Below are 21,244 nucleotides of genomic sequence, written 5' to 3'. Positions count from 1 at the left end.
TAATTAAAATGTATTCCTTTGCAGTAGGGAAAAATTGGCTTTACGCAAAAACCTTATAACCATAGAGCTTTTCCACCAGCCAAATATGCATGTAGTGATAGCCTTTATTCATAATTCTCTATGGTGTGAATTTGCCAATACATTCAATGTACTGACCCTCTATGGCTGCAACGTCTCATGTTGCAGGATTATCTTACGACGAGTAAGTGATACGTTAGGGTTACGATTTTTACACTCAACTTTGTCGTTGGTGTTGATGGGAATCCACAACCTTGTTACTTCCGCTATTTTTGGATTTGAGGTAATAGTATTTACGTTACTTATACATGTGATTTACCTCTGTTATAAATCCTCGAGTACTGTGTGTGTCAGCATACCGATCCAGGGATGACACTTAAGCACAGAGACTTGACCCATTCAAGTCGGGTCGCTACAAACAACCCTAGAGTTCATACTAGAATAACACCTTAAGACACAAATCAACCAAAACCCTAATGTCACCTAGATACTCCAATGTCACCTCAAGTATCCGTGGGTATGATTATACGATATGCTACACACAATCTCAGATTCATCTATTCAACCAACACAAAGGACCTCAAAGAGTGCCCCAAAGTTCTACCGGAGAATCACGACAAAAATGTGTGCCAACCCCTATGCATAGGTTCATGGACGGAACCCGCAAGTTGATCACCAAAACATACATCAAGTGAATCACGTGATATCCCATTGTCACCACAGATACGCACGACAAGACATACATCAAGTGTTCTCAAATATTTAAAGACTCAATCCGATAAGATTACTTCAAAGGGGAAACTCAATTCATTACAAGAGAGAAGAGGGGGAGGAGAAACATAAGATCCAACTATAATAGCAAAGCTCGCGATACATCAAGATCGTGCCAAATCAAGAACACGAGAGAGAGAGAGAGAGAGAGATCAAACACATATCTACTGGTACATACCCTCAGCCCCGAGGGAGAACTACTCCCTCCTCGTCATGGAGAGCACCGGGATGATGAAGATGGCCACCGGAGAAGGATTACCCCCTCCGGCAGGGTGCCGGAACGGGTCTAGATTGGCTTTCGCTGGCTACGGAGGCTTCTGGCGGCGGAACTCCCGATCTATTGTGCTCTCTGGAAGTTTTACGATACGTAGGTATATATGGGTACAAGGGGTACGTCGGTGGACCGAAGGGGGGGCCACGAGGCAGGGGGGCGCGCCCCCTATCCTCGTGAGCACCTCCTTCATCTTCTGACGTAGGGTCCAAGTCTATCCGGTAGGTTTCCTTCCAAAAATAACTTCTCCAGTTGATTTCGTTCCGTTTTGACTCCATTTGATATTCCTTTTCCTCGAAACATTGAAATAGGCATAAAACAACAAATCTGGGCTGGGCCTCTGGTTAATAGGTTAGTCCCAAAAATAATATAAAAGTGAAAATAAAGCCCAATATTGCCCAAAACAGTAGATAATATAGCATGGAGCAATCAAAAATTATAGATACGTTGGAGACGTATCAAATACAGAGGGGGCAAGTTGCCTCGTTAGATGACGAAGCTCTCGAACTGTCGCGGGTTTGCCAGCCCCGCAATAGTTCCAACATAGTAGACTCATTGCGCATGCCGCGACTCCCCTTGGGAGCCCGCCAAACGCGCATCATTGTTTATTGTCAAAACTAGGCTCTTCACCATTGAGTTGTCTTGGGTTGGTAGAGAAAGTTTGTTCCTCTTTGGTTCCTGCTTGGATGGAGAACTCGCTGGTACATCTTGGGTTCTGCTGCATAGGCAAAGGGTTGCTTGGTTGGGCAACATGCATAGAGCTAGCAGAACCCCTCGGGTCCAACACCACTAGAGCGCCTCTTTTCCTGTTGTTATCTGCATCATCCATAGCAACATCTCCCTTCATATTCTCTGGATCCTCCTGCTCAGCCCACATCTCCTGACTCCTCTGAGAAGAACCGCGGCCTCGTCCACGGCCTCGACCCGATCTGCCACGCCCTCTTCCTTCTCCCGGTCCCCAGCCCGGTCCTCTAAACCACGATGCCCGCAAATTCTTGTAGACCAGAGCTTCAGGTGGACGAACACCATCTCCGTGCTCCTTAAATTGGTGCCCAAGGTGGCCACAAACAGCGCACCAGTCGGGTAAGCGCTCGTATTTTACCAGAAAGATTTCTCTTTCCCCTTCTTTCACCACAGAGACTGCATTCTTTAGAGGAAGATGGACATTGATCTTGACCCTAACCCGTACAAAGTTGCCTTCAAAGTCTTGTGATTTTGGTTCAGCGTATATGTACTGCCCAATTTTCCCTGCTAGGGCTTTGATCATTGGAAAGTAACCATCAGGAAAGTCGTGTATCTGAGCCCATATGTCCAGCATGTCCAGATTCACCTTTGAAGGCTTGGTGAACCCGTCATACTCAGCAAGCACCACCGCGTTTCCTTTGAAGGTCCACGGTCCCTCCGCCATGACGCGCTCCCAATCGCCGAGGCACGAGAACTGCATAGTGTACATATTTTCTTCAAGCGGACGGATCTTTACCTCCTGCGCTAGATCCCAGGCAGCCCTCATATTACGGAAGAACCAATATTGGCTGTAGTTCTTCGGGGTGTGGACTCTCGCGATGGCCATCCACCGCACTGCTGCTTCAGCTGGTACATCTTGCTCCTCGAAAACCACATCATCTAGGTCATCCTCAGTGATGCCCAGATTCTTCATCATCTCCTCAACATCGCTTGCCTCCGCGTCCGATCCAGACGCCCGGCTAGCCATACCACAAAACCCTAACCCGACGAAACAGCGATCACCAGGTTTGACGGAACCCTATCTGCCTTCTCTGACTCCTGAAACCCTACCAAGGCCAAGACCGGGCAGCGATGCAAGATCGCCCCTTAATTAGTCCAAGCCTGGCTGGGAACCAGAGGAAGATCGGCGAGGGGATAGGATAGTCTCAACGGCGGCTCGGGGAGTCGCCGAGAGGAAAACGAAACCCTAACAGGAGGGGAACAGGCAACAGAACGTTAATACGTTCTGCTCAAATGCGTGAATAAAATCTTGAGAAATCCAATGATTACCGATTCCTTCTCTGTCCAAACAAAAAGCCCAAAGCCCCTGTTGAAGGCTGGGCTGGGCCGTCAGCAGGCTTCTTACCCCGGCCGACCGCATCCTGTTGGAGGTTGGGCTGGGCCGTAAGCCGGCTTCCTTATCCCTTTCTCCTACATTCGGCTCTCCTCCGCTCCTCCGGTGCCGCTTCCGGTCTTCCAGATTGCAGCCAATGGCGCCACCGGCGCGGCCGTCCAATGGTAGGTGGTGCATACTCTACTCCCCAGTACCAGTCCTCACGCGCATCTCTGATTCGGTGGCCGTTGTTATCGCAGCCACGCTTCTTGCGCGGCTCGGGGAGGGCACGGCCAGGTTCGAGCTCCTCGAGGACCCCGCGCCTGCTCCCGCGCCGCCGGTTTGGCCTCGCCTCCACTGCTTCGCCAGGATTGGCTCCTCGCTGTACGTGCGCTTCTTCTCCGTCTCCATTTATGCCTGACTCGATTGAAGTGCCGGCGGAGCTGAGTTACAAGAACTGGTGTTCCCGGTCCAGGAGGGGCGGGTGGTCGGCGGCGTTGAACAAGGTGGAGCACTACGGGGTCCAGAGAGTCACCGGCGATGGCCGCTGCATGTTTCGAGCCTTGGTAAGTCGCAGAATCATCTCTTTCTGCTGGATTTTGCGCATGCTTCAGAGTTCAGAATATGGTCTTCCGTCCCTCTTGAATCCTGGTGTGTTTCTTTGTAGGCTAAGGGAATGGCAAAGACTAGGGGAATTCCATTGACCCCAAGGGAGGAGGTACAAGATGCAGGTAGTCCGATATTATGCCTGGCTCATGGATGTATCTTCCGCAATACTATTATACTTTACTTTCTTTTGTTTGTGTGAGAATTACTTTACTTTCCCTTTGTGTAGCCTTAAGTAGTCAAACTTTTTTGGGGGTCAGTATGGAGATAGTTTTCCCTATGTGTAGGTCTTCTAGGGCTTTAGTCTAGGTTTCGTTACATATTAATAACATCTTTTACCCTGGGGAGAATTTGTCTTTAGATGTGAATTTACAAACCAAATCCCTGTTTCTTTCCACCAAATAAATATGATTACAATATTATGAGAAGGCGCTCCCACTTTAACAACGAAAGCTGTATTCACAAAATAGAACATCCGCTAAATAGTGGTATCATTGTCAACAAAAACATGTAAGAGGAGTTGCGGTACATGGTAGATAGATTCAAATGTGTTGCTAGGTCATAGACCTGGAAGTCAATTCGGGTGTAATTGTTACACTCAAAGATAGACCCCGCCACTCTAGACTCCAGACGATTATGGCCAGGTATGCATGAAAAAGAGTCGAACATTTTTCAGTCATTGAACATAAAAGAAATGCATCGCATGTTCCCTACACCTACTCCTCAGAGCATCTCCAACCGAACGTCTATATACCGATCTCCATATCTCCGTATGGTGAGCCTCTCTGGAAAAAAAATCCTCTTCGTATTTCTTCACGCTCTGACATACCCTCCATTTTCCGTCCTTTGTATTCCACACTCTTTCTCACTCCAGTTTACAAAAAAAGTGATGTTTTGGACATACCTATTTGACCGCTGATGTTGTTTCAGTATTTAGGTTGGAAACTTGAGAATCAGATGTACAGATTTGTGTCGGAAACTATTTTTAAGATACCATAATTTTATTGGGTGTTATACATATGCTAAAGTAGAAAATAGTGCTCAGAATTATATTTTGATGGTCATGTCACTGTCCAAAATGTCACCTTTCCTTGAACGGGAGGACAGGGGCGGAGCCAGAAAATTTGGCCAATGGGTTCACTCGTTAGTTCATTGTGCGGTTTGGGTACGAGTTAATTAAGTGTAAAGTACATTTCCACACCATTGAACAACAAGAATACAATACTTAAGATATCCTAACAAATAGAAATATGACACCAATAATCACATATGGTAATTACATTAAAAAGCTTAAAAGTGCAAGATGTACCAGTTGTATAAGACCGCTTGTCTAACCAAAATAACCTCGTAGCCTCAGGGTCAACTTTTCATCCTCCGGAAAAGATTAAAAAAACACATTCTTTTGACAAGTTTAAAGTAAACTGCCATCTAGCGAAAGAATGTAAATTCACTCACATTTCATAGTGGCCCCTTCCGATATTTCATCATCCTAAAATTTAATTACTCTCTGCATAAAAGGCTCTGGGAGATCATATGAATTAATTTCTCTGAATAGAAGGCTTTGGAAGATTATTTGCAGCAAGCCATTGGTACGACCATGGTAACATCCAGCGTATTAAAGAAAACATGCATCCACGACATTGTTGACGAGAAAGCTAGAGGAGTTCATCAGCTGAAACTACGGCGAGGCAGAGATGGAAAGATGCGGATGGTATGCGGACCTGAGTTTGTGGCCGTGGCTGATCGAGCATGCAATTTGGAACCTAATCACATGGACCTGAGTGCAATACGTGAACATAAATTGTGTGACCGTAGAGTTATACGAGAACCAGAAGAGGTAAAACCAACGTTCCGTACGCCTCCTGATTGGATACGAATCGGCTCGATCAATATTTGTTTGCATGGTAGAATGATGGATGCAATTTAATTAGGTATCTCTTGTAGTCCACGTACAAAAAGAAGATATATTATCTTTTGGAGTTGTTGCGTCCACTAGTTGGTACGAATGTGAGGTGGTCTTCTGTTAGGATTTAGTTGTTAATTAGATTATTCTGTTTAGAGTCCAGATCTTCTTACCTTCAAGTGTACGAGAGTCAAGCCATATAAACGGCTGGCTTCGGCCAATGTAAAGGGGGCAGTTTTGAGTTTATTTGTGAGTTATGAACAAGGTTCAGAAAACGTCCAGTTTTTGGGCGATCCAATCTTGAGTATTTTCTGTGATTTTCCTTTGAGGGAATATATTAGCGACGAAGGGTTGATCATCACATCGACGCCTACGTGCTGATCCGAGGGGGTCATTATCTTTGTTCGTGTACTGATCGTGTGCCGGTAGAGATTGTTATTGGAGGTTGCGAGGAGGAACACGGGAAAAGAACTGCTGATCTTGCATCGCCGTGAAAGGTCGGGCCATCTAAAAGCACAAAATAACGTCTGGTTAGTCCTTGCCTTATCAAGTGGTATCAGAGCTAAGGTTAGTCACGGCGATTCAATTTGCAATATCGTCTGCGGAGGCGAGCAGGAAAATGTTGATGGAGGAGGAAGGCATTGGCGAGGTCACTCTTTTTCACTCGTTGCGTCGTGAACAATATCACATCTACATCTGGTGTGTGGGCTTAAAGTGCCTACATCACTCTATGAATCCGATGATCAATTTCTATTTGACAAATATCATTCCATAGCCTGGAATCCTAGATCAATCAAAGTTTAAAGGAAAAGCAGTTAGAAAATTAGGGCAAAGGTTAATTTCGTACTTAATAGGTTACAAGGCATGCACAAGCGGAACGATGTGATCGATCTCATTACCTTCAATCTGGTGTACTTCAATTGCCGGCCGCTGTCGACGGCTTCTTGGCTTGCCACTGGGCGTTGGCGGTCGGGGTCGCCATGGGCTAACAAGAGAAACCTAGGAAGTTGTCGAGTCGGGCTGCGTGCGGTGTGTTGTGTAATCTTTTTTAGATAATTATGTTGCGTACATGACATGGAATCGATCGATCGGCGGTCCAGCCTGCTTCGTGGATGGCACTGATGGATCACATTTACTCATGGGCTTCTTTTGTTTTTGAGAAATATTGACTTTTGGTTGGGCTATTCAAGTTATGAAACATTAATGGGCCAAGAGGCTTCCCGCTCGTGCGTTCTAGCTTTGCTGGGTTCAACCGTGCATTCGTACTGGGTTCATCAAAGTGACTACGTGTCTACATATACGTGCGTGAGAAAATCGTTGGGTTCAGTTGAACCCAACACCTACATGCTGGCTCCGCCTCTGCCGGAGGAATTATATTTTATCGATATGATATAAATAGCAATATTCTTTTAATGGCCATATGTTTCAATGACTATATTTGTAACGGCTATTTTTGGACGGATGCATTTGTAATGGTTATATTAGGCTATACATGCAAAGCTATTTGCCTTTTTATGGTTGTTCCTCTACCACATCACAATTAGTGGTCGCAGCTTACTCATGCAATGTCTCTTGGATACTTCGTTGTTTGATGATGGCAAGGAACTTATTCTTACATCAACCCAAGCACACAATGAATATTATCGTTTGAATACACACTATGCCAAGATCCATTAGTATACGCTAAGTGATTCATCGCAACAGGTTTGTTGTTAGTCGATATGTTTGTGTTTGCTTTTTTTGTTTAATTTCTTGTCTATGGCTCATGTTTATTTTACGTCCAGGTTTAGAATGACTTGTTCTCTAACTTTTGACATAGTGTATGCTGTAGAAGGCAATGATGACACCTTCGTGTAGAGAACTGATGGCTGTGGACATCTTGGGCTATCTTTTTTTTTTACAGAAGATTACCCCAACATTTAAAATACTAACTAATGGAGTAGCACCCGGTGCTGCGGATGATTTCGGATTGGAGTAAGTACTGTTATAGAGTGCCTTAAAATGTTTGAGAAAGCTATTGCAGAAGTCTTTGGAGGAGAGTATTTGAGATGTTGAAATGAAATATGATGTTTTGCAACTGGAGAGTAAAGAGAAATTTTGCCATGCTGCTGGACAACTTTCCACTTCGAATGCATGCAATCTATGCTACTTAGCATTCTGGGAAAACACCTTTTTTTCTCCTATTGCTAGTCATCCAGCAGTAAAATTCTCCTTTGACGATCTCAAATAGTCATCCCTGGAGACTTCAACAATAGTTTTTCACAAATCGTAAGACTTCATAGCAACACTTTCTTCAATCCAAACATAACTATCTGTAGCATTCTTTGCTACGTCATACATTAGCATTCTGTAATGCTATGGTAATCTTCTCCATAGAGTATAGCCCAAGATGTCCAGCTCTATCTCTTTTCTGTACAAAATAGTCGTCATGATTTTATACAATGTGCACTGTGCCAAAAAAATAGAGAAGTCATTCTAAACCTATGCGAAAAATAAGAATGAGGTCTAGCCAAGAGTATTAACAAAAAAAAGGAGAACAGAAATAGATGGACCAATAACAAACCTGCACTGAAATATAGTTGGCTTGTTGGTAGGAGCATCTGGAAAGTAGTTTTTGTATAGTCTAAAATACTATTTCTCTAATAGGACGAATTACCTATGTTTAGGCACAGAACCGCCATGGCGTGGAACATTCAAAAGCTGATATTATGTGCTGGATATGTAGTAAGAATAAGTACTTTGCCATCATGACGACGATGAATCCAGGAGATATCACTTCAGTAAGTAGTGACAGCTCATTGCTATGTTGAGCCATGTCTGTATGGTGAGCCTCTCCGCCCAAAAAATGCTCTTCCACCCTTTGTATTCCTCACTCACTCCAGTTCAAAGAAAAGTGATATTTTGGAGATACCTCTTTGATCGCTTATATTGTTTCAGTAATTAGGTTGGGAACTTGAGAATCAAATGTACCGATTTGTGTCAAAAAATAATTTTAAAATACTAGTATAATTTTACTAGGTGCTATAATATGCTACAGAAGAAACTAGTGCTCAGAATTATGTTTTGAAAACTGTCCAAAATGTCACTTTTTTTCATGAACCGAAGGAATTACATTTTATTGATATGATGTAAATAACAATATACTTTTAACGACCATATGTGTAATCGCTGTAATTTCAATGGTTATATTTGTAACGGTTATTCTTGGACGGTTACATTTGTAATGGTTTTATTAGTCTATATATGCAAAGTTATTTGCCTTTTTGTAGTTACTCCTCCTCTACCACATCACAATGAGTGGTCGTAGCTTACTCATGCAATGTCTCTTGGATTCTTCGTTGTCCGATGATGACGATGAACTTATTTTTACATCAAACCAAGCACACAATCAATATTATCATTTGAATATTTGATTGCTCAATTCTATGCCTAGAACCATTTATATATGCCAAGTGATTCACCGCAATAGGTTTGTTGTTAGTAGATAAGTTTTTGTTCGCCTTTTTGTTTAATTTCTTGTCTGCGTTTCATGTTTATTTTTTGACTAGTGTATGCTATAGAAGGCAATGATGACTATTTTGTGTAGAAAAGTGATGGATGTGGACATGTTGGGTTATCTTTTTAACAGAAGATTACCCCAACATTTAGAATGCTAACTAATGGAGTAACCTGATGCTACGGATGATTATGTTGGGATCGGAGTAAGTACTGTTAGTGTCCTAAAATGTTTGAGAAAGCTATTGCAGAAGTCTTCGGAGGTGAGTATTTGAGATGTTGAAATGAAATGATGTTTTGCAATTGCAGAGTAAAGAGAATTTTTGCCGTGCTGGTAGACAATTTTCCATTTCTAATGCATGCAACCTATGCTATTTAGCATTCTGCCCCCCCCCCCCCCCCTTTTGTTCTACAATCGCTAGCCATTCAGCAGTACAATTCTCATTTGAAGATCTCACATACTCATCCTCAGGGACTTCAACAATAGTTTTTACAAATTGTAAGACTTTATAGCAATACTTTCTTCAATCCGAACATAACCATCTGAAGCATTCGTTGCTATGTCATACATTAGCATTCCGAAATGCTACTGTAAGCTTCTCTGTAGAATATAACCCAAGATGTCCAGCTCTATCTCTTTTCTGTACAAAATAGTCGTCATGATCTTGTACAATTTGCACTATGCCAAAAAATAGAGAAGTCATGCGAGGGGGTTTTAGATGATTTGCCCCAGGGTTGTTTCAATGACCAGTGGCCCTGGCCCACCCGGCAAGCTTCTCAGGGGGCGCGGGGGGGGGGGGGGGGGGGGATTATCTAATGGAGAAGTAAAGTGGGGCAAAAGATCTAAATTCCCGTCATTCGAAACCTATGCGAAAAATAAGAATGAGCTCTAGCCAAGAGTATTAACCAAAAAAGGAGAAGAAAAGTAGATGAACACTGAAATGTACTCCCTCCGTTCCATAATACTTGTCATGGTTGTTGTTCAAATTTGAACTAAAACCACGGCAAGTATTATGGAATTGAGGGAGTAGTTAGGTTTCGGTAGGAGAATCTGGAAAGTAGTCTTTGTATAGTCTAAAAAGCTCTATTTCTCTAATATGACGAATTACATAGTTTAGGTACATAACCGCCATGGCGTGGAACATTCAAAAGCAGATATTATGTGCTGGGTATGTAGTAAAAATAAGTCCATTGCCGTCATGTGATGACGATGAATCCAAGAGACTTTGCTTCAGTAACTAGCAAGGACTCATTGCTATGCTGTAGAGGAGTAACAATCAGGAAGAGCGAATGACTTTGCATATGTATAGACCAGAAAAACGTAGCCATTACAAATATACCCATCAGAAAAATAGTCGTTAGGTCCACAGCCGTTGAAATCATAGCAGTTACAAGTATATTGTTGTTTATATGATATCAATAAAATATAGAATAGTGGAATATGGAGAGTGAAAAATGAAGAGTCCACTGGAGCATGAAGAGATAGTGATAGGAAATATTTTGAAGAGGCTCCCTGTACGAAGATATGGAACACTCAAAAGCTTATCCTGTGGCCAGGGATATGTGAAGAAGAGCTGTACGTTTTTCTTTTGAGTTTACATTGCACATTCTTTACAACTGCCCCATCCTGATAAACCTGAGAGTATCCATCACTCAGCCTTGGAGCTGGCCATATAGTATAATTATTACCATGTCTCCATTGAAAGACAGATTATTCTTGAAATATATTTTTATGATGGAATTTATCTTCAATTTCCTAGACGACCTACGGCTGGCAGTGAAAGAGGTTATATGTGATAACCAAACCGAGCGTCAAAAGTATGAAGAGGCGATTATAGCTATTACAGTGGATGAATCTTTGAAACGGTTAGGTTCCCATAGCTTTTTATTTACTTCGATGTCATTAACTTAGAGATGCTAACGGCTATGCCTGCTGTTGTAGCTACTGCCAAAGGATAAGGCGACCTGATTTCTGGGGTGGAGAGTCAGAACTCTTGGTATGGATTTGATGGTTCTAGAAGTTAACATGCATAGTTGATGTAGGCATCAGTTATTCGACAAATTACATCTGGAGAACATCCGACTTGCACGTACCAGTCATTTTATGTTTTAAGTAGTACAGTTCATGCATCATTCTTCTTTATTAGCGTGATAAAGTCAAAGATATACTTTTGTTTAACTTCTGGATGTTCTAAAGTAGGCCATCCTTTTCTGAGTAGATTGATATTGTATTTGTTGCTTAAATTGTTATATCTGTATACATGGCTCATTCACATAAGATTTTCATCTGGGATCTCCTCTTTCCAGGTTTTGTCTAGACTGTGCCGGCAACCAATCATTATTTACATTCCGGAGCGTGAGGTAAATTCAACCGCCCTAGGTGATGATGAATCTATATGTGTGCAGAGTGGAGAAGGATAATAAAACTTCATCTATATTTAATAATATGGTTGTGACATGATGGAAGCGATTCTCATAACAAATCAATGGAATAGTTGTTCCAACTGATAAGAGAGAAAAACTGAACAAGGGGTTTTGGTAGAATAGTGACTTTAAGAACACCATCATCATCACTATGGGCATTGCATCGTACGTATTATGATAAAAGTTGATCAAATCGGAAGGCACGTGTACTAGCAATTGATAATATGTAGCCAAATTTCCTGGTAATTCAATAACAAAAAAAATAAAGGTCCGGTTGGAACTAGACAATCTGCCTAAAGTTTCCTTGAGAATGGTGTTGAAAACTGAAACTGCATTTTGCGAAGTGCAAATCAAACTGTTTGAAAGATTGGTGAATACCTTTCCTTTTGCGTTTTTTTGATGTTTAAATCGAACTTGTCTTCAAAATGGAAATACTGTGTGGATTATCGCACCATTTTATCTGTTTCACCGCAATCATGTTTTGAGCGTTCTGCTTTGATGGCCTTGTATGTTATGCTTCCTCACTCCATCTCGAACTAAACCTACCATTTTTTTTTGTGCAACAGTACCGCGGGCGGGGCAACGGGTTTATCCCAATTGCCGAGTACGGGTTGGAGTTTACCAAAGACTCTAAAGAGGGGAAGAAAAGGGTGCCGGTGAGACTGTTATACAGTGGGAAGAACCATTATGATTTGCTGATATAAAATGGGCACATGAGATATGCCCCGACCAAGCATCAGAATACCGGCAGCCACCGCCCATCTGTGGCGCATACACAAATCCCCGTTTTCTTTCCATGGTTACATCCTTCGATCCTGCTAATTAAGCTCCTGTTTGTCAGTCATGATGCTATAACCGCTGTTTCGTCGATCACAGTGATGGGCATTTGGGGAATTTATGGATTTAGGGCTAGAAGAATTGGCACTAACCTGATGACAGCGCCACACGAGCTAACTATGCGCTCAGCTGCATGGTGCAGAGGCCAGTGCTGTTTTGGCAGTGATTTGGTTGGTTGGCGCGGTGCCGTGGAGTTGTTGATTGCGTTTCCGGTTGGTGCCGGGCAGAATAATGGTGCGTTGGTCGCACTCGCACTCGGTGGTTGACGACGGGACTTGCTTCAAACCCAATCATTATGTGAGTACGTGATGGTTATTAGGTATACTCGTATATGATTTTGCAACGCACTGCTGACCGGAATGATGTCTTCCTTGGATGAGCTGTACGGGCGTGTTTGGTATCAGCTCAGCATATTAGGGGTACCGTCCGGTCCACTGGTCCAGTGAGCAAATTTGGTGGCTATTACGGGCACATTCCAGTACGCTCCTAACCACGCTTGAACCGGGCGTTACGAAATTGAGCTGTGGCCTGCCCGTATATCGTGTAAGCACAGACAGGCCACGCAGGAGCAAATAAATGAGCAAAAGTAATCCGTTTGCTAAGCTAGACCGCCCCCGTGCGTGCTTGCGCAGCTGGCACCGGCCCACTCGCCTAAACGGCCCGGCCCCACGCCTCAGCCTCTTCCGTTTAGGCGGGGTAGGCCGAGCTTAGCCTGTGCATGCAACAAAAACACGGCCTTGCCCTCTCGCACCGCAATAAAATACGTAGCAGTGCGCTGTTTGTTTGCAAAGATGTAAGCATGCGAACAAGCAGAGTGGTCCGACGAGGCAGCAGGGAAAGAGCTGGCCGACGTGGGCCGCACCGCTGCGGCACCAATTAATATCGCCCCCTACATACATACACATTCCAGCTTCAATCAAAATAATAACCAATAATAATAATAATAAAAGCAACAAATTGCCCAAGAGAACATCTCTCACCTCTCCCCGTCGCAGGGGGGCTGACCGCCGGGCCCCACGCAACGACGCGAATACCCGTAGTCGTAGCCGTTGCTTCTGCGGCACTTCTCGCGCCGGTCAGAGCTCCGTTCTCGTGTGGCTGCCACCAACCGCACAGCCACTGGCAGCCGGACCCCGCGTACTCCCGGGCCCACCGGCAGCCGCGCAGCCGGAGCCACGTTCGCACGAAAGGCTGTAATAATTAATTGCGTATTCGTTAATGAGCAGAGCACTAGCGCGGCCCCTCACCCGCATCTCATCTCTCTTTCCCCCCTTCGCTTCCTTCGTTTGTGCGTTGCCTTTTTCTTTCCGCCGCGGCAACTGTGAGCCGGCCCGATCGAGCCGCCCACCTCGAGAGGCCGCCATAATTCATTCCATCCATCCATCCGCTGCTGCGTATATAAGCGCGGCCATTGGGGCGCTCGTGGGGTGCTCGTCACATCGTCGCATCAGGCGCGCGCAGGCCGAGATCAGATCGGCGGCGGCGGCGGCGACGGCGACCATGTTCAGCGGGACGCAGCAGAAGTGCAAGGTGTGCACCAAGACGGTGTACCCCATGGACCAGCTCTCCACCGACGGCGCCGTCTTCCACCGCGCCTGCTTCAAGTGCCACCACTGCAAGTCCACCCTCTCCGTATGTCATCTCCCCTCCCGCTCTCTTATCTTTCTACCACCTCCAGCCGTCTTGTTCTTGTTCTAGTTCCGGGAGACAGCGAGAGAAAAAGATCGACGGATGGATGTCAACGGTCCATGGATCTGTAGAATGAAATGCGATGCCAGATCTGCGGACTGCTCCGCCGCACGGATCTGGCGCTTGAATTTCGTGTCAGAATCTTGTGTCTAGGAAGGATAGGGGATCATCGCGGCTTTGTCCAATTCGCATTCTCTGCCTTTGGTAAGAACAAGACCAAGAGAAATAACAATCTGTCTGGATATCTTGTTTTGCTGTTTGACAGTTTAGCAGCTACTCCTCCTTTGAAGGAGTGCCCTACTGCAAGCCCCATTTCGCGCAGCTGTTCAAGGAGACCGGGAGCTACAACAAGAGCTTCCAGTCACAATCCCGTAGGTTTCCATTCAATACTAAGTAATCTGCAAGCATGGCACAAGTCGTTACTGTTTTCTTTATCAAATGTGTCCTGATCCTTGGCTTTGTTTCCTTCAGCCGCGAAATCTGCGACGGAGAAGTTGACTCCTGAGCTGGTATGTACTCCCATATAGGGTGCATGTATCTATATGTGTCTTGTCTCTTTGCTGCCCTGCGATTCGGTTAGTCTTATGTGGAATGTGCTGTTTCAGACCAGATCGCCAAGCAAAGCTGCGGGCATGTTTTCGGGAACGCAGGACAAGTGCGCCACTTGTGGTAAAACAGCATACCCTCTTGAGAAGGTAATATCACCGAGTATACCATATTTGTTTTGTTTTGTGATCTAGGCGTCAGCATAGCTCGCTTAGATGTCTCAGAATTTTGTCATTTCACGAAACAATTGATGTTTCAGAATGTGAAAACTGTCGGATTGACCCTTTTGCAATTCAACACAAGGGGTTAATTTACTTGCACATTGGACATAGTTGTGTAGCCTTCACTTTACTCTGTGTTCCTAAATATAAGATGCTTTGAACTGCCAAATCGTTTAACATTTAGAAACAGAGGTACTCCCTCCGTTCGGAATTACTTGTCGCAGAAATGGATGTATTTGGATGTATTTTAGTTCTAGATACATCCATATTCGAGACAAGTAATTCCGAACGGAGGGAGTAGTACCTTTTAGGCAGCCAACTTCCATCATAATTGTCTTGAATCATCAACTTCCTTTTCAGTTATATCCTAAAGCCTCAAGAACATGCAGATGACTCATGCCTAGTTGTTAAACTAAATCTTGCAGGTGACAGTTGAAGAGAAGTCCTACCACAAGTCCTGCTTCAAATGCTCTCATGGAGGCTGCGCCCTCTCGCCGTCCAACTACGCGGCCTTGGAAGGCATCCTCTACTGCAAGCACCATTTCTCCCAGCTTTTCAAGGAGAAGGGGAGCTACAACCATCTGATCAAGTGCGCATCGGTCAAGCGCGCAGCAGAGGCGCAAACAGCACAGGCGGCGGCACAAACAGCTCCGGCGGCTGCTGAATCCTCCTGATTATGCTGCCATCTTCATAGTGGGCTTTGAGGGCGAAAGTTTGGAAAGCGCCTCTTTTTTTACGATTGTAACCTGCTGTGTGCTGTGTTCTAGCTCTGGGGATACCAGGACTATATTTCGTGTCCCCATATGTGGCTAGCTCGATCACGTTGTTGAACCATGGAGTTGAATGTCATTTCGGAAGAAATTGTTGTGCATCAAGTACTGTGTGCTTTTTTCTGTTCCTTGATATAAGGAGTTCTTTGTGTGCCTCAGTGCTTCGATACTTCAGCACACCATTTTGCTGTCTGGTTTGATATTTGCTCGACTGTTCCACAATTTCTACCATATTATAATAAGCTGAGCTCACGCAAACTGCTCTCAGTAGAACAAACACTTTGGACTAACTATATCTGAACTACTTTAAACGCAAAACTTGGAGTGCATTGGAACTGTGTATATTGTACAAATGAAAAACTCTACTCCTTCAAACCCATTCTCAAATTCATGTATCTTGTGCACGATCCATTCCATACCACATATAAATGAAAAGGGAAAAAAGGCATAGCTCAACATCTATCAAAAGTAAAGTCCCAGCAGTTCAGCCACTGCACCTAAGAAACCAATGTGTGCCTGAAAGTTTCCCCGGTTTGTTAAGCTACCCTCTTTCCTTGCCTTTGCTGAGCCAGCACAAAACACATTTCTACAGAACCCCCCCCCCCGGACCGCATCAACGGAATCCAGTGAGCCACGAGTCAGCCCGCGGTAGTTCTCCAATTTTCGCCAGCGTAAACCCCTTCGCCTCCAAGTTCTTCCTCTATTCTTAGAAGCTGCAAACACAATGCACACAGTCATCAAAAACCATTCAAGACAAATTAAGAAGCTGTTTAGAATGACCATATGGTACTATGACTTCAGACCAATACTTTGGTGCATGTATCCACATAAAAGGCAGCAAGCATTCAACAGAAACCTGATTGTATTTCGTGAGGCACTCTCCACGGCAGGGGGCACCAGCTTTGATCTGTCCAGCTGCTGCACCGACAGCCAGGTCGGCGATGAAAGAATCATCCGTGTCCCCAGACCTATGTGACACCATCACACCCCAATGCGCATCCTTTGCCTGTTTCACAGCCTCTATGGCCTCAGTGACAGTGCCCACTTGACTTGCCTACATACACATGATAAGAAAAGGAAACACATAATAAGGTACATGACACAGAGAATCCCTGGACAGTTACAGAAATCAAGAGAGCAAGGAAGAATCAAGGAGGCAAGTACTACATGTGCAACCATGTGGCTCTTGCAACATTATGTGCCTACAATCAGTTCAACTATTAATTGCTCATCTTCGTGAATTCAGGCACTACATTGCATTGTCTGTAAATAAATGCCCTTAAACTCAAATCATGCCATGCAAAATAATAGGCACAAAATGGAAGGAGTGGCATTCAATCAAACAAAGAACCACACTGAGTATCCAGGCACAAAGATTGCTGTGGTTAGTCAAAATCAATTGTGGCTTGTTCCAGCTTAAAAAACGCCTAATTCCAGAGTCTGGTATTGTTAGCCTTCGGGGGCCCAGTAACTTGCACAAAGCAGCAAGTTTATAAACATCAATAAACAAATGAATGATTTGTGACTTACCTTGAGAGTAAGAGCGTCGCAAGTATATTCATTTACTGCCCGCTTAATGCGTTCAGGATCTGACATCAATAAGTCGTCTCCTACAACCTGCAAATGCATTATGGCATGAGCTCCTGACAGAAAATAGAAAATAAAAGCACAATAGGTACCTGACATAGCTCTAGGGTGGTAAACTTTTTCGAGTGCTCCCAGTCATCTTTGTCGAAGGGCTGTTCAATGGAGACAAGTGGGTATTCTAGTGTACAAAAAAGAGGAAATATAAGGTTCATGAAGTCAAAAGATTTTTCTCCCAGAATATGTAAATCCACAAACAAGTGATACCTGAACATAGTTGACTATAAATCTCAATCATATCGTCCCCAGTTTTGAAATTTTGCCCTGATTTCTTTGCAGACTTGAACTCCAGGTCATATTTTTTTCCTGCAAAGAAAAGCATGAGCAAGCAGGGAAGTTAACTCGCGAAAATAGTAAGACTAATTGTTAATAGCCGACAATATATTACCCCCGTCCCAAATTACTTGTCTTGGATTTGACTAGATACGGACGTATCTAACGCTAAAACATGTCTAGATACGGTATCTAGACAAATCTAAGACAAGTAATTCAGGACGGAGGGAGTACATCTGACTGCTATTCAAGCTCACTGTTTCTAGCTTGAATGAAAAAACTCATTGTTTTCCATGTTTCAAGGCCGTACACTTCCAAAAAGTATAATAACAACAGTAAAATAGCAAGAGATTGGTCAAATGGTGCCTGATTGAAAATGCTGATCACAATAGTATGCTTTAACTGGCCCTAGCATATCAAGTTACACTGTTACAGGCAGCGATGGCAGCTGTAAAAATAACAACGATGCAACACAAAGAAGAAGCTGGAAAACACAGTAGACTAAAAACACATCCTTCTAACACAGCAACACTATGGAACTATCTGTGAAATGTACGCCATTACTTGCATTTTCTATTGGGTGTAGTTATGTAGATGCCCAAGATGTTATTCAAAGGAGAATATAAACCATGGTGTTAACAGCTAAGGATATATGGATGATAGAGATTTCACTGATTTATCCTTACCTACACAAAAATCAGTAGCAGCAGCATCAATTGCTAATTTGATCCTTCCATTATATCCAGCTCTATCTATTGCCGCAATGACAAGATCCAAGCCTTCGGTTATACTGAACATTCACCAGACATAGATATGGTATGTTAATATCCATATGTAGGTGCTCAAAAGGGAAACTGAGAAACAAAACACATCAGGAAAAAGTAAAATCAATTCCTTACTTGCCTGGAAATATTAGGAGCAAATCCACCATCATCGCCAATGTTGCAACTGTCTGAACCATACTTCTCCCATATAATATCCTAACAAATCATTAGTGAAAATCAGCAAATATTTCTGTGCAGAACTGCGTTATAAAAACAAAACTTTCAAACAGCTGGACAGCCAATGTTTAAGCAATTTCTCTGTTTTGGCTTAGTAGCAATCACCGAGAAAAATCAGTGCCATAAGAAGACATAAAAGAGAGTTGGCAAGCTAGCATAAGGCGTTAAGTTTTCGTGGAAACACAATGTTCCTAGAATGTTTGATGGGAAGGTAGCAGGTTGGTCCAAATACTAGACAACACGCACATAGCCAAGAAAGTGTGCACGGTGTTATTATCGAAGTATATCTGTGAAGCAGTTTGTTAAAACGGAGGGTACCTTCAGATGATGATATGTCTCTGAACCCATCTGCATTGCTTCTTCAAAGTTTTTGGCACCGATTGGAAGGATCTTAATTTCCTACAGAAACGTAAACTTTACTTCAAAGTACTACGCAGAAAAAATAAATACAGTATATTGATATGTCAAACTACATGTAGCATATATTACAGTAAGAAACAAGGTAGTAACAATCTCAAACTCTGCAAAGTTTTGGGGTTTATAGAAAAGCCTAAGAGAGTGTTCTTAGCAGTCTATTTGCAAAAAAAGAAAAAGAGTGTTCTCAGCAGTCTGCAAAGCAAATTTTATTACAAAAGGTAATCCTAAATGTGAAGTGGAAATACTTGAATGGGAAGATTATTTCCAGCATGGGTTCCACCATTAATGACTGTAATTGCTGGGACGGGAAGCGTCGTTGCGCTTTTACCAACAAGATCTGCTATATGCTTGTACAGCGGAACCTGCACAGAAATAGGCAAACAACTATAAGAATTTGTGTTATCGTCACAGATTCAATTTTCACCTAAGACCCAGATAAAGAATATAAGTGATACCTCTTTCTCAGCAGCACCAGCTTTACAAGCTGCAATTGATACGGCCAGCATAGCATTCGCTCCAACCTCAGTCTGAACATGGTTGTCACAATTAATTAGTTACTTTGTATGCAGGATGTGTTGCATGGTGCCCTCCAACCAGAGAGGACAATGCACATCCACAGAAACTTTTGTGAACTACACAATCGTACTAAATTGAGATACTCTTGTTTTGGTACAAAAAAAATTGAGATACTAGTAAACTAGTATTCATTACAACCATCGAAAATGGCACAGCATTATTTCCAGCAGGGAAGCCTAAAATGAAGCTAGCCGGTGCCCAATATTGCCACCGTGTAGCAGAGCACACAATTGGAGTATGTGGTTAGGGGAAACACCTAGAGACAGCATAACAACATCCTCATATAATACGGAGTAATTCATTATCATATCTACACAAATAGAGCTTGGAAATGCAGGAACAGATCAGCAGTACAGAATGAGAGAAGGAATAATCGGGGTTTCGGCGATGTACCCTGTGGTGCGCCTTGTCCAAGTCCATGATGGCCTGGTCGATCTGCGCCTGCTGCTGCGGATCCATCCCCACGAGCGCCTCCGACACCTTGCCGTTGATCAGCCGCACCGAGTCGGCGACCGCCTTGGCGAGGAGCCTCCGCTTCTCGACGCCCCTCGTGGCGTCGACCGCGGCGCCCTCGGCGGCTCCCGGCCCTGCCGCGGACGCGCGGTGCACGGCCTTGTTGGTGTGCAGGTCGACCTCCACCGCGGGGGCGCCGCGGCTGTCCAGGATCTGCCGCGCGCACACCCGCGTGATCACGGCCGGCGCCGCCCGCCGCATGTGGGTGGAGATGAAGAGCACCGGGTCGGCGGCCTTGGCGCGGACGGCCGCGTTCACGGCCTCCTCGATCTTGCGCGGGAGCAGGTGCTTCTCTAGGTACTCCTGCACCGACATGGCTGCAGCGTGGTCTGCTCCACTGACCACGCTCCTCTCCGGGCACTCTGCGCCCGCGATTCTGCTCGGCTTGTTAGGAATCGTGACGAATTGCGCCTAGGAAGAAGACCAGACCAGCACGCTGTGGTTTTTCCTTTTTCTTTTGAGGGGTAAGGGCGTAAGACCAGAACATTGATGCCTGACGGGCGTCGCGACGCGCGTCCCGTCCTCACCCGTCATGCGTTGCCCGGCATGCAGCCTCTCGCCGGCCTCGCTCGGCTATAAAAGGCGACGTCCCCGCCGGTGGACGGCGCAGTTCTCAGTTCCCCTACTTCGGCACACAAAAGCTACACTCTCCCCATCTTCCCGCCTTCCCGCGGACGAACAGATGGCTGAGAGGTTTCCAGGCGACGGCGGCGCGGCGAACGGCTTCGACCGTCGCCACCTCCAAGAGTCGGAGGCGCGCCTCCTCTACGAGGCCGAATACTCGGCGCCCTCAGACATGCGGGTGCCGGGGACGTGGAGGCTGAGCGGCGGTGGCGTCCCGGTGCCACATGTGTCCGAAGGGGCGGCGCGGCGGGTCGAGATCGCCCGCATCCGCTCGTCCCTGTCGGAGGAGCAGCGGAACGAATCGCGGTACGCCGCCGACAGCCACATCATGTGGTCCATGTACTTCGCGCGCCGCCGCGAGGAGCAGATTGCCTCCACCAACAACGTCATCTCCCGCGATCGTCTCAACGCCGACGGGCGACGCGAGTGGTGGGGCGTGCCCGGTCGCACCCTCAAGGCCGTCCTCGACCACATCGAGACCGGCAACGTGCCGCGCCTCGAGTACCCGCTGCGGTCATCCTTCTCTCGCCGTGGCAGCTCCTGGACGCCGCGGCGGATGAAGGCGGGGTCGTCCTCGTCGTCGGGCTCC

The 21,244-nt window shown here is 45.0% G+C and overlaps 3 protein-coding genes and 1 long non-coding RNA gene across 4 annotated transcripts; 3 read left to right on the top strand and 1 right to left on the bottom strand.

Annotated features, from left to right (window-relative positions):
* Nucleotides 1–3,143: 3,143 nt before the first annotated feature.
* Nucleotides 3,144–12,472, top strand: LOC125552181 (Cysteine proteinases superfamily protein). Its single transcript, XM_048715661.2, has 8 exons — nucleotides 3,144–3,301; nucleotides 3,377–3,500; nucleotides 3,592–3,682; nucleotides 3,784–3,847; nucleotides 10,881–10,986; nucleotides 11,063–11,117; nucleotides 11,428–11,481; nucleotides 12,111–12,472. Exons 1-8 carry the CDS (start codon nucleotides 3,274–3,276, stop codon nucleotides 12,246–12,248), a joined length of 660 nt encoding a protein of 219 aa, XP_048571618.1. The 5' UTR covers nucleotides 3,144–3,273; the 3' UTR covers nucleotides 12,249–12,472.
* LOC125552182 (uncharacterized) lies at nucleotides 3,856–7,728 on the top strand. The gene is made up of 2 exons (XR_015601390.1): nucleotides 3,856–7,329; nucleotides 7,445–7,728. It is a non-coding gene; the product is annotated as an uncharacterized LOC125552182 (long non-coding RNA).
* A 1,112-nt stretch (nucleotides 12,473–13,584) lies between the features above and the next one.
* LOC125552223 (LIM domain-containing protein WLIM2b) lies at nucleotides 13,585–15,712 on the top strand. Its single transcript, XM_048715712.2, has 5 exons — nucleotides 13,585–14,013; nucleotides 14,336–14,441; nucleotides 14,542–14,579; nucleotides 14,676–14,765; nucleotides 15,263–15,712. The coding sequence occupies exons 1-5, from the start codon at nucleotides 13,600–13,602 to the stop codon at nucleotides 15,509–15,511; spliced, it is 897 nt and encodes a 298-aa protein (XP_048571669.2). The 5' UTR covers nucleotides 13,585–13,599; the 3' UTR covers nucleotides 15,512–15,712.
* Nucleotides 15,713–15,949: 237 nt separating this feature from the next.
* ENOC (cytosolic enolase) lies at nucleotides 15,950–20,521 on the bottom strand. Its single transcript, XM_048715659.2, has 11 exons — nucleotides 19,912–20,521; nucleotides 19,398–19,469; nucleotides 19,188–19,304; nucleotides 18,844–18,924; nucleotides 18,428–18,504; nucleotides 18,211–18,314; nucleotides 17,459–17,557; nucleotides 17,287–17,372; nucleotides 17,138–17,224; nucleotides 16,464–16,661; nucleotides 15,950–16,320 (listed from the first exon to the last, which is right to left on the bottom strand). Exons 1-11 carry the CDS (start codon nucleotides 20,344–20,346, stop codon nucleotides 16,246–16,248), a joined length of 1,431 nt encoding a protein of 476 aa, XP_048571616.1. The 5' UTR covers nucleotides 20,347–20,521; the 3' UTR covers nucleotides 15,950–16,245.
* Between the last annotated feature and the right edge of the window lie 723 nt (nucleotides 20,522–21,244).

The sequence above is a fragment of the Triticum urartu genome, chromosome 4A, assembly GCF_056163025.1.
Source record: "Triticum urartu cultivar PI428250 chromosome 4A, HENAU_Tu73, whole genome shotgun sequence".
Taxonomy (NCBI): domain Eukaryota; kingdom Viridiplantae; phylum Streptophyta; class Magnoliopsida; order Poales; family Poaceae; genus Triticum; species Triticum urartu.
Note: the sequence above shows the minus strand (reverse complement) of the source record. Positions and strands in the feature narration are given on the sequence as shown.

Bases quoted from the DNA above. Each gene is read 5' to 3' on its own strand.
- LOC125552181 (XM_048715661.2), top strand. From the start codon at position 3,274: ATGGCGCCACCGGCGCGGCCGTCCAATG. The intron at 3,683-3,783 runs GTAAGTCGCAGA...GTTTCTTTGTAG, and splicing joins GCTGCATGTTTCGAGCCTTG to GCTAAGGGAATGGCAAAGAC. The intron at 11,482-12,110 runs GTAAATTCAACC...TTTGTGCAACAG, and splicing joins TTTACATTCCGGAGCGTGAG to TACCGCGGGCGGGGCAACGG.
- LOC125552223 (XM_048715712.2), top strand. From the start codon at position 13,600: ATGAGCAGAGCACTAGCGCGGCCCCTCACCCGCATCTCATCTCTCTTT. The intron at 14,014-14,335 runs GTATGTCATCTC...GCTGTTTGACAG, and splicing joins ACTGCAAGTCCACCCTCTCC to TTTAGCAGCTACTCCTCCTT. The intron at 14,442-14,541 runs GTAGGTTTCCAT...TGTTTCCTTCAG, and splicing joins GAGCTTCCAGTCACAATCCC to CCGCGAAATCTGCGACGGAG.
- ENOC (XM_048715659.2), bottom strand. From the start codon at position 20,346: ATGTCGGTGCAGGAGTACCTAGAGAAGCACCTGCTCCCGCGCAAGATC. The intron at 18,315-18,427 runs GCAAGTAAGGAA...GTGAATGTTCAG, and splicing joins TTTGCTCCTAATATTTCCAG to TATAACCGAAGGCTTGGATC. The intron at 17,373-17,458 runs GTATCACTTGTT...TTTGTACACTAG, and splicing joins TTATAGTCAACTATGTTCAG to AATACCCACTTGTCTCCATT.